At 44.5% G+C, this 12,661-nt stretch overlaps 1 protein-coding gene across 4 annotated transcripts in view; it reads left to right on the top strand.

Moving 5' to 3' along the window:
• Window positions 1-12,176, top strand: part of F13A1 (coagulation factor XIII A chain) — a 300,639-nt gene extending 288,463 nt beyond the window's left edge. For all 4 annotated transcript variants that reach the window (XM_065584922.1, XM_065584921.1, XM_065584923.1 and 1 more), the window contains 2 exons: window positions 3,835-3,971; window positions 9,333-12,176. In XM_065584922.1, coding sequence (XP_065440994.1) covers window positions 3,835-3,971; window positions 9,333-9,486 — 291 coding nt within the window. In that variant the 3' untranslated portion in view covers window positions 9,487-12,176. The remainder of the gene's footprint in view (window positions 1-3,834; window positions 3,972-9,332) is intronic.
• The last annotated feature ends 485 nt before the right edge of the window (window positions 12,177-12,661 follow it).

Below are 12,661 nucleotides of genomic sequence, written 5' to 3'. Positions count from 1 at the left end.
TTGCTGGCAAGAATACTGTGGGAGACTGTATCAAAAGATTTGCTAATGTCAAGATATATCACATCCACCGCTTTCCCCCATATCCACAGAGACAGTTATCTCATCATAGGAGGCAATCAGGTTGGTCAGGAATGACTTGCCCTGTTGACTTTCCTGATCACCTTCCTCTCCTCCAAGTGCTTCAAAATGGATTTCTTGAGGACCTGCTCCATGATTTTGCTGGGGACTGAAGTGAGGCTGACTGGTCTGTAGTTCCCCGGGTTCTCTTTCTTCCCTTTTTTAAATATATTTGCCTTTTTCCAATCATCCAGCACGTCCCCCGATTCCCACGAATTTTGAAAGATAATGGCCAATGGCTCTGCAATCATATCAGCCAACTCCCTCAGCATCCTCGGATGCATTAGATCCAGACCCATGGACTTGTGCATATTCAGCTTTTCTAAATAGTCCTTAACCTGTTCTTTCACCACTGAGGGCTACTCACCTCCTCCCCATACTGTGTTGCCCAGTGCAGCAGTCTGGGAGCCGACCTTGTCTGTGAAGACCGAGGCCAAAAAAGCATTGAGTACTTCTGCTTTTTCCACATCTGTCACTAGGTTGCCTCCCCCATTCAGTAAGGGTCCCACACTTTCCCTGACCTTCTTTTTGTTGCTAACATACCTGTAGAAACCCTTCTTGTTACCCTTCACATCCCTTGCTAGCTGCAACTCCAATTGTGCCTTGGCCTTCCTGAGGGGGGAGGGATAGCTCAGTGGTTTGAGCATTGATCTGCTAAACTCAGGGTTGTAAATTCAATCCTTGAGGGAGCCACTTAGGGATCTGGGGCAAAGTCAGTACTTGGTCCTGCTAGTGAAGGCAGGGGGCTGGACTCTATGACCTTTCAAGGTCCCTTCCAGTTCTAGGAGATAGGATATCTTCATTAATTTATTTATTACACCCTGCATGCTCTAGCAATATTTTTATATTCCTTTCTTCCCTAGTCATCTGTCCAAATTTCCACTTCTGGTAAGCTTCCTTTTTGAGTTTAAGCTTACTGAAGATTTCACTGTTAAGCCAAGCTGGTCGCCTGCCATATTTGCTATTCTTTCTGCACATCGGGATGGTTTGTTCCTGCGCCCTCAATAAGGCTTCTTTAAAACATAGCCAGCTCTCCTGGACTCCTTTCTCCCTCATATTAGCCTCCCAGGGGATCCATCAGTTCCCTAAAGGAGTTTAAGTCTGCTTTTCTGAAGTCTAGGTTCTGTATTTTCTACTCTCCTTTCTTCCTTTCGTCAGGATCCTGAACTCAACCTCTCATGGTCACTGCTGCCTAGGTTGCCACCTCTTTCTACTTCCCCTACCAATTCTTCCCTGTTTGTAAGCAGCAGGTCAAGAGGAGCATGGCCCCTAGTTGGTTCCTCCAGCACTTCTATCAGGAAGTTGTCCCCAACACTCTCCAAAAACTTCTTGGATTGTCTGTGCATTGTTCTCCCAGAAGATGTCAGGGTGTTTGAAGTCCCCCATTAGAACTAGGGCCTGTGATCTGAAAACTTCAGTTAGTTGTCCGAAGAAAGCCTTGTCTACCTCATTCTTCTGATCCGGTGGTCTAGAGCGCGACATCACCCTTGTTGCTCTCGCCTCTAAACTTAACCCAAAGACTCTCAACAGGCTTTTCTCCAGTTTCATACTGGAACTCTGAGAAATCATACCACTCTCTTACATACAATGCAACTCCACCTCTCCTCCCTTACCTGTCCTTTCTGAACAGTTTATACCCATCCATGACAGTGCACCAGCCATGTGAACTGCCCCACCAAGTTTCTGTTGTTCCAATCACATCATGGTTCCTTGATAGTGCCAGGGCTTTTTGACTGGACTGTCTCAGATGTGGCTATTAATGCTATCATTGCACATCAGCCATGTGTTTTACCTCCTCTGCACTGCATCCATTTCCTGTTCTTATATACAGGGGGTTTTGAGAACAGCCAAATAGAAAGGTTATATACAGAAAACAGGCTGAGCTGGAATTCCCTCCAGAGCATTAAAGATGAGTGCAAAAGAATGGAAAGCTGTGCACAAGTCCTTAGAGGATCCTGAGTGACACAAACCAGCGCTCCTAATTTTATCGTATGGAATAGGGAAAAATATTTTAGTAGTGCATTCTGGAGTGTCTAATCATCACAGTGAGAAAAGGGACTAGATAAACAGCACCAGGAGCATTTTCTTCCCAGGGGCACCTTCTTTCTCCTGGGAACACCTCCTACACCGGGAGCTGGGACAGAGAGAGGAAGTGGGCTTGGAGTAGGCGCCACCACCCCAACTCTACATTTATGGTGGATTCCTCAGGAAGCTACTTAAGCCAGCTTTGTTGCTGCTTTCTGCTGCTCAAACCCAAGAATTGGACCTAAAGGATGTAAAGCCCCTTTTCTAGATCCAAGTTCCACCCCACGCTGCTGGCTGGTCTTACAGCCACAAGTTTGCATATTCCTACAAGCTTTGTACTTTTAAGTCAAATAAAAAAAATGGAAGACCCTGCACACACATAAACCATGACAGTGCTGTTACAAACAAGGGGCTGTGCACAACTTCATGCGTTGCCTGAAAAAAGCAGAGTTGTTAAAACAAACAAGATCCCATTCTTCATCCTCTCTCGTTCACGAACCCTGTGATTTGGGGTGCTGAGCATCCTCCTCTCTTACTGAAGTGTATGGAAGGTGGGGACACACTTTGTCTCCCAACTGTGATGTAATCAGAGGTCCCCCTACAAGGACAGAATTAAGGAGATCCTCAGAAGTGACAAGGCAGAAAAGACTGTTTCAGTCTGGAAGCCAGTATGCCAGGGACAGAGGTAGTGGGCATAGTGTAAGAACAGCAATAGAATAGAATGAGATCTACAGGGTTTCTTTCTGTCCAGTACCTCAATACAAAACCCTCTTTGTATTCATAATAATCAAGGCCCCAACTCATCCTCACACATAAAAGTCTGTCTCTTATAGTGCTTTAATAAACCTGTATGCATTACTCCACTTTAATTGTACAGCAGGTCCTTCTGTGGTTCTGTTATCCTCACTAGCATACATGTTATGAAATCTTCCCGGACAGATTGTGTGCAGAAATGAGGTGAAGATTGGCGCTCTCTCCCCCCCCCCCCCTCAGCTTACTTCAGTCTCTGAATACTGCAAAGTTCACTACAAGAAAACCCACATTTAAACCAGTGAAATATTTGCCTGGTCATTGTATCCATTGCAATTTGGTGCAATAAAGAATGCATTGCTACTTCCCATACAGTCACCCCAGCTGCATCTAGGGGCTTGTCTATCCTTATGTGCTGGTTCGGCGGCAGGCAATCAAACTTCTGGGTTCGATTTATCACGTCTTGTCTGGACGCGATAAATCAAACCCAGAAGTGCTCCCCTTCGACTCCGGTAATGCTGCTCGGCGCGAGGAGTACGCGGAGTCGACGGGGGAGCCTGCCTGCCGCGTCTGCACTGCGGTAAATTCGAACTAAGGTACGTCGACTTCAGCTACGTTATTCACATAGCTGAAGTTGCGTACCTTAGTTCGAATTGGGGGGTTAGTGTAGACCAGGCCTAGGTATTTTAACTAGTTTTGATTTGTAAAGAGGTGAACACAAAGAAAAGAAACTTGGTTCAAATGTTGTGTGCGGGGAGGGGAGTGGTAGTCTTCTCTGTGCATGACCAAGCCCAAGAAACTAATAGCTCACTTTACATTGTTTCTTTCACAAAAAGCCATCTGTACAAACACACATTTTGTTAAATGTGCATCTAACAATTGAGACTGCATGCCAGGATTTTATAATTTTCTTCTTATCTACATCCTTCCCTTGTTTTGTAGGTTCCTGGAGAGAAGGTAGTTGGTAAGGAAATGTCTGTGATAATAGAATTCACCAACCCACTGAACCAAAAGCTTGTGAATGTCTCGGTACGTCTCGATGGACCTGGCCTACTGAGGACAACCACAAAAATGTTCAGGTAGGGAAGAGTGTGGAAATAATGGGCTGTTCATTCCCTTATGGGATTTAGCACAAAGTAACTATCCCTGTTGATCTATGTACTGTAATTCAAGCATATGCTTTTTATTCTAAGGATTTGTAATGGATGGAGGGGGAGTAACAGTTGGAAGAGGTCAGTCTGTCACTGTGAATGTTACTAGAGGGTTTTGGTAGTTGGGAAGGGGCTTTGCAAATGGTGGTGGTGTGGGTAATTGCCAACTCTATTTTTTTATTTGTCATCTTTGTGTCAAATCTAATCTCTGCCTCAACTATTCAACCACATATTGCCCACTACTCAAGATTTGTGGTAAAACCATAAATAGGATCCCCTTTTTAGGGAGAGTGTTCCAAAAAGGGATTCTGCCTCCCGCATTGACTCAGAGCAAGATTTTAAAAGATTCACCTAAAGATTCTGATAGGTGCATACAAGGATTTTCAAAAGCATCTATCTGAATCTAAATACCTTTTAAAAATCTGTCTCTATGGGTCTGATGCTGAAACTGCAGAGCATGGAGGGGATCACTGTCTTGAACATGGGAGTAAATAACTGCCTCTACAGCATCCCTAAATAGGTCTGTCCTGAAATGCAGGGGCCTGATGCAGAATGACCTCAAGTCTGAGAAACAGGAATGTCCTATGTTGCTGGCCAATCTTTTGTTTCATTTAGAGAGAATCTCATCACTGGCACAGCTGCTCCCAGATGTAAGGGCTAAATTTCCCAGAACTCACTTTACAGTTGAGTGTGATGTAGTGTGTGTGTGTGAAAACAGTAGAACTGTGTGTGCATAAAAGATTTTTGGATGCAAGTCTTATTTGCATGCACAAGTTCTGCTGTTGGCACACAGTATTGGGCACTCAAATTTAGAAGCTGGATTGAGGCCCTGGTTCCTTTGAAAAATTGGTGTAATTCAGCAGTAGCATAAAGGATAGCATATTTGCACATCAGGGATCTGATTCTGATCACACTTGGACCAATGTAAAAATGATTGGCATCAGATCCTGGATTTGAGTTAGGTAGAAAATACGTGTTCAAGGGCATTGGACGGTGTGTAACATGCACTACAGTTCAGGGCATGACTGAATTTGGCTCAGGATCTTCCACAGGGGCTATACCAGTTTTGAAAATGGCCTTAATTATTAGGGAATCATGGCAAACCACCCATTGTTTTGCAGCCCTTCTTATTCTAAAAACTATTGCTGACTGTTCTCACCTTCAAGGAAGTGAGAGTTGTCAGGTGCATCCAAAGAAAGGGAGTTACCAGGAAACATGATTAATCAAGTGGATACTTTGCTTTCTTCAAGCCACAGCTTCTGCCCCCTCCTCCTCTCTCCCCCTTTAAGATAATGTCCTAGGACTTATTTAAAAATGGGAAATGATTGCCTATGTCATTTGGAGATTTTATTTTCACTTTCCTCGGATGGATAAAGGCTGCAGGTTACACACATGCACACGGGGGACAAACCATGGGTAGTTGTAGTTTATTTAAATAATAATCCCATTTGCCTCTATGTATTCAAGGTGATAAATGGCTGCAGTGTGTTGATGGCTCAGCACATTATTTAGAATCATTCATCACTAAGTTCACTCCCAGGCAAATATAATTAGGGCAGTTTGACTTCATTTGCAAAAAAGTGAAAATCAGTTGGTTTTCGGTGGGGGGGGAGGGGTTGTATCTCTATCCATCACTGGACCATCTCGCTTTGGAGGTGTTCCCTTTGGTCTCTTGTAATTAGTTATTGTTTGGGGAGAGGGGTATTGAGGAGGATAAGAATTTAGAAATGTCTATAACTGCTCTTGTATTTTTATAGTACTGACTTAGTATATGGAGATAACAGGCAGTATGGTCCAGTGGATAGAGCACTGGGCTGGGAGTCAGGAGACCAGGCTGTTTTTCCTGCCTCTGCCCATTGACTTAGGCACGTCACATAGGGCTATATATTGATGCTTAGCCATGGGCCTGAGTAGGGAAAGGAGCATGATTTGTGCAAAGGCCTTTGACAGTTGCAGCCCCTGTAGTTGGGGTATTGGTATTGCCTTTACACGTCTCAAAGCTAGCAACTAGCCACACAATTAATTGCATTATTAAAATGATTTAGGACCAGCAATATTCAGATCCTCCTTCAAGTCGCTTTATCCTTTTCCAGAACTCTGAGCTTGAATTAAAGGTGATGGAGGTGAGGAAGACTGATTTAGTGCATAGGACAGTAAATTGGGACACAGAAGATCAGGATTCTATTCCCAATTTTTAGCCTCAGCCTCTTTGTGGTCCTTGGACAAATCATTTAATCTACTTTGTGCCCCAGTTCCCCATCTGTACAATGGGAATAACAGCACTTCCCTACCTCGCAGGGCTGTTGTGAGGATAAATACATTAATGGCCACAAGACATTCAGTTGCAGTAGGGACAAGGTCATGTAAGTACCTCAAGAGTGAACATACCAGCTACAGGCCTGATACAAAGCCCCTTTAAATCAATAGGCCTCTTTCCATTGATTTCAATGTGCTTTGAAGAGTTGTTTTGTATAGTCAGGTCCTGATCAGAAAGATATAGGGTATGTGAAATGGCAAATTTAGGGTAGTAATAATCTCCAAATTGCATTTACACTAGGATCATGCCTACAACAAGCATTGCATAAGAAGGAAAGTTTATAATGTCAGTACACAGGGCCAGAGCCTCAGCTGGTTCAACCTCCATTGACTTTGTTAGAGTTATGGGTAATATTTTCAAAAGAACCCAATTGACTCAGAAGCCTAAGTCCCATTGAAAGTCAATGAAATGTAGACACTTTAAACTTTAATCTTATGACAATTTACATCGTCTGAGGATCTGGCCCATGTCTGACAATGTATAACAAACAGTTTTTCTACCTGAAGGATCATGTAATGTCTTCATTGCTTCCCATATTGGACATTTCCCACACACACTCTGAACTAATGGCATTTTAGCTGGCACCGTCATCTAAGTCGTGTAATTCACCAGTCTGCCATCGTAAGTTTGTATTTGGTGAAGAGTCAGTTATAGAAGGAGGACAGGTTACACATTTCATTAGGAACAAAAAAGAAAAGAAGGAATGTACTAAGAGCAGTTTGCATATATTCTCTTCTAAACAGTGTGCTTTGGTTTTTTGCAGGGTGCATGCATTAAAGCTGCTCCAAAAGCTTTTGTGCTTAGCTTGGGACTTATTCAAGAAATCCCCATCACAACCTTGATTCTCCCTTGCCTTGAACCTAGTGTAGTCTAGGGTTACCATACGTCCGGATTTTCCCGGACATGTCCGGCTTTTGGGGGCTCAAATCCCTGTCCGGGGGGAAATCCCCAAAAGCCGGGCATGTCCGGGAAAATCGGGAGGACTCGGCCGGGGCCTCTTTGGCTGGGGTTGGCGGTGCGGGGCCGGGGCCGGTGCGGGGTGCTGGGCCGGGGTCCAGGGGCACAGTGCCGGTCCGGGGGCCAGGCCGGGGTCACGGTGCCGGGCCGGGCCCGCGGGGCCGGGAGCCGGTCCGGGTCGCAGGGCCGGGGGGCCGGGCCCTGGGGGCCGGGCCGGGAGCCGGGCCGGGGTCGCGGGGCCGGGGTCGGGAGCTGGGGGGTGCGCCGGTCCGCCGGGGGCCGGCAGTGCTGGGTGGGCCGGGGGTGGTTGGCCGGGGCCGGCACCCCAGGGCCCGAGCCGACCCAGGCTGGAGCCGCCGGGGGGCCAGCCTGGGCCGCGCCTCCTCCCCACACTCCCCCTTACCTGCTTCAGGCTTCCCGCAAATCAAATGTTCGCGGGAAGCAGGGGAGGGGGCGGAGACTTTGGGGAGGGGGCGGAGTTGGGGCGGGGCTGGGGGCCGGGGCCCCGTGGAGTATCCTCCATTTGGAGGCACAAAATATGGTAACCCTAGTGTAGTCTGTTACATCCGTGCACAGTATAAAATGTTACCAAATCTGACTTCTGCTTTTACTTACACTCATGGTAGTAAGCCACCTCACTCTGTTCAGATGTTTACACAAAAGAGAGAATCAGGCCCCAGATCGCTACAACCTCACAATCCAGAAGTGTGCAGTTCATAATCCTCTTCCTTACTGCTAAAGAAAATAGTATTTATTTTTATAAATACCTAGCTCACATCCTCCACTGGTTCCATTAAGCAGGCTGCATTCCCCTAAACACAGTCAGTATCAACATCTGTACACAGGGACAGGGAGAAGGCTGTGAAACTGCCTAAAAAACAAACAAACCCGATGCACGTGGTGGTCTGTGTGACTTAAACCTTAGCATAAAATTGAAAATCAAGAACAGTACAGAGTGCAGTTTGTTGATACTATAAGCAATCAGGAGCCATACATAATGGAACAGTGCAACTGCTAACAGCAGGACTCTTAAGAACATTTCAGCTTGTTTTCATGGACAAAAGGAAGTGATCTTTAAAAGTGGACAATGACAAGATGCTCTCTGATTACCGCAGTGTGAGCTTGCAGAGTGTTTCAATTCCCCATCACCACTCCTCCTGCTGGATATTTCTGAATAAGGAATTGTTTGAACTACATACATGAATTTGCTTTCAGTATACGCATTGGAAACTACAGATAATCTTCTCAGGTCCTCCCAGGACCAGAGGGGAAAGGGGAAGAACTGAATAACTAGACAAAATCTGCTGAATACTATTTTATGGCAGCATAGTGCAGATTATTAGGATGCTAAAATGAATATACATTCCTTGAGCCACCTGAGAGAGACTAGATGGAATCCTGGTCCCATTGAAGTCAATGGTAAGACTTCCATTGATTTCAGTGGGGCAGGTTTCGCCCAAATAACTTATGACAGAAAACTGAGCTGAAAGACTAAATTTACACTAAAGCTCAGAATTTTGAACGAGATTTCATGGACTCACGGAAACACGGAATAATGGGTCAAATTCTCTGCTGTTGCATGTCAGCGTAGCCACCTTGACTTCAATGGAGTTTTGCCCATTTACACCAGCAGAGAATTTGATGCATTGGAGATAAGGGCAATCAGTACCCTATGAGATTGACAGAAGCTATGGGTTTAAATTTCAAAGGGGGGAAATGTAAATTGAATAGCTGGAAAAACTTCCTACCAGTCAGACCTATTTGACTGAGAAATAGACTGCCAAGGGAAGTGTGGGAAGCTCCAGTTTTTTGGGGGAAATTTAAAAATTGGATTGGAAAAAAATCCTAGAAAGTGTATTGTAAGAACAATTTTGCAATGGCCAGGAGATGGGAGCAGTATGAAAAAAAAAAAATCTAGATTGATCATTTCTGGACTTCTCAAATTCTGTGTCAGGTTGAGGAAATCTCACCCTGCCAATCTGTCAAAATATTGATATTTTGCTTTATAACCGCAGGGAAATTCCAAAGAATTCTACTTTGACCTGGGAAGAAAAATGTTTTCCAAGACAAGCTGGAGTTCGAAAGCTAATTGCAAGCCTGAATTGTGATGCCCTACGACATGTCTATGGCGAGCTGGACCTAGAGGTTGAAAGGAGACCACTTGTGTGAACAAGATTGTCTTCTTCAGCCTTTTATCAGTGTTCTATAAGGAAAAAAATGTGAAGAAATATTTTCAGCTCTCATTGTCCTATCTCCGAATAAATGTACATGTCAATGAAGCAAAGTAACAGAAAACACCAGGAAGGGTTGGGAATGCATTTATCGGGTTATGAGTGTTCCAAATTAAGATAATACTAGTTAAAGGCAACTTCAGGCCATATTACTCTTATAGTTCACATGAATGTATACCCCTTTGCAGTGGTACTGGGAGAGAGAAGGTTCCATTCTCCAAAACACTTTAAACTTTAGTTTTAATTAGGGCTTGATATTTCACTGAACAAAAAAAAAAAAAAAAATTATACATTCTTATGGTAAAACATGGTTTATGTACCTTAACGGTTTGTTTTATCTTGTGGTGTTAAAGTTTTCAAATTCACAGAGCAGACCACTTTGTTGAAAGGATTGATCAGGGTTGGGTACCTCAAGGCTGCTCCCAATTAGCACTCTGCTATGCCCTCCCATACATACAGACACTGGCTTCTTGCTTTGTCTTTACCCCACTCTGTCTGCTGCTAGTGCACCGTCCCTCTTGTTTGTCCCTAGGCTACCATAACTCTGCCCAGGGATCATTGCACCAAGCCCCCAGTTTATTAGTCATAACCTTTCAACTGTGTTCCAAGGCTTCTGTCTTGCCACACCTACCATCTCTCCTTCCCCACACTTAGTAGGGGGCCTTATTATTCCTTAGTTCCATTTGTGTATAGGAGACAGCCACTGCTGACAGAAGGTGTTCCATGCACCTTTATGGAGTTTAGGCTGCACAGACCTGGAAAGTGGGCAAATAGGGCTAAAAAGGTGTAGACAGGCAGCAGGCTGGGAGTCTCTGGGTTCTACCCCTCCCACACCCACAAAGGAAGCAAGTGCAAATGAATCCGTCCCCTCTGTGCTGTGGAACCTTTAAGGATGGTTCAAGAAGCAGCTGTGATCAAGTGAACTTCTGGTATCTCGGTTTTTGCAGGAGCAGCATTCTTGATTATCGAATAGGAGCCAGTGGGGCTGGGCATGGAGATGCCTCTTAAGTTTTGGGAGTGCTCCCAATGAAGATTGGCACAGATCTTTGGGTATTCCCAGGGTAAGACGATGGAATCATAGTTTCTTCCAGGGGGAGGGTACAGCCACCTCCCCTGAAAGAAGGGTGAGATGGAAACTCCACAACCTGACTTCAGCATCCCCTCTCCTTTACAAATTATTCCTGCATAAAGAAGAATGGGACCCCAGGCTTCCCATTTCTAAGACTGATCCTACCCATAGCTTCTTCCTGACATTTCTATTGATTCCAGTCTCACTGTTCGTCTTGCACCACTGCTTCTCAACTGAAAAGGAAGTACTCCCCGATGCATTCTGGGCAATGGTGTGGCTCTCAGTGTTGTTGATGCAGGGCCGGCTCTACCATTTTTGCCGCCCCGAGCAAAAAAGCTGCTTGGATTGTGCCACCCCAAGAAGGGACAGAATGCCGCCCCTTAGCATGTGCGGCCCCAGGCACGTGTTTCCTCCTCTGGTGCCTGGAGCCGGCCCTGTGTTGATGTGACTTAGGAGATCTAGGAGATACAGTGCTGCCAAACAGGTATGGGACTGACACTGAGTCATACTAAATTTTTTCTAGGGGATTTGAATTTTACTCCTAAATACACATTTCCTCCCCAAAACATACGTTGTTTTCCTGTGTGTATTATGAATGCCTACTGAAATACTTCACAGCATTTTATTCATTATAAAACGAGTGTGTGAGGGAGAGGGATGGGTCTCAAATTATTCTGCATCTGCAGTAAAAACCTTTGCTTGCCAAGCTGTAGAGATTTACTGTATGTAAAAGGACACGGCCCATGCTAACAAACTGCATGTGTAGGATATTTCATCATTTTAAAGGGAGATAAGAGAGGAAGCAGGTGCAAACCTCACATATATTAAATAATATAGCATTACTGTGCAGTTTATAGGTGACATCATGTTATGGTCTGATCAATGAGAGAAAGATGGTTTGCCTTAACCTCTGAAGTCCCATGCTCCTCTTCTTTCCCCCCATGATCCCTCCCCTCCCCACACCCACAGAACTTGTACCTAGGTAAAAGTAATTTCTTTAGGACAAGTAAGCGCAGGAACTTCTCTCCCCTACGTGACTTCTCTCAATGACAGATCGCTTGCTCTTTTGTTAGACTATATGGGACAAATTTTCATACAGAGACACATAAGTTGCACATACAAAATGTGTATGTATACACCTCATACTACAGTGATGGGTATGGGACTGAAAGATAAGTACCAATTGCATGCCTAAGTGGGCACGTTCACATGGGGAAGGGGTAGGTGTATACTTAGAGTACCTATTAGCACCTGGGCTTTAATGCAACCGTGCTCACACATGTTTTGTCAGCACAACTTACATTACCTCTTTTGAAAATTTGTTCTTACCTGTCCAAAGGCTCTCAAGGAGCCCTCTGTGTGTGTTTAGCAGTTAATAGCATGCTGACAATGCATTACGGCAAGTTATGTTTACTGATCATATGTTCCTTGCTAAGTTCTACAGTATCTAATACAAAATAGCCACATTTTGCTACCGAGTATAAATCTGCTTTCTTCTGTGCATTTTTAATAATTAGAACATAATAGAAACTTAAAATAAAGACAGTCTGATTATGCAATAGAGCTCATAGCCTGTGTTTTGTTTCCTGAACTATCATTTCTCCTACAATCCAGCAATATAGTACACTACTTATAGCATCTGTTAAGGGGTTAAAAAAAAAAAAGGCTGGGAAAGCTAAAGGCTGCTTAAGAAACACATCAATAAACGTCTCTCTGATACCAAGGAGACAGCCCTTTCCTTACTTAAAATGTTTTCCCAGGGCCAGTGTGACTATTATAGCTACTGCTTTGCTCCCCGGTTTATCAGCTGAGAACCTAATGCATTTATCCAGCAAGGAAGTGAACATTTGCAGGACAGATCACAGTGACAGCAGAAAGACTCCATGGACTTCCCTGGTGTCAGAAACCCTTTAAATGGCCAATATTCTTCTAATGGAACCTCACAAACATCCCAGCTTCTAAAATATGCACTTGTTAGCTAGATATACACTTAGCACTTTACAAACATTAAGCTACACAACATCCCTGGGAGACTGGAAAATAA

Source organism: Chrysemys picta, chromosome 2, assembly GCF_011386835.1.
Source record: "Chrysemys picta bellii isolate R12L10 chromosome 2, ASM1138683v2, whole genome shotgun sequence".
NCBI classification, from domain to species: domain Eukaryota; kingdom Metazoa; phylum Chordata; order Testudines; family Emydidae; genus Chrysemys; species Chrysemys picta.
Note: the sequence above shows the minus strand (reverse complement) of the source record. Positions and strands in the feature narration are given on the sequence as shown.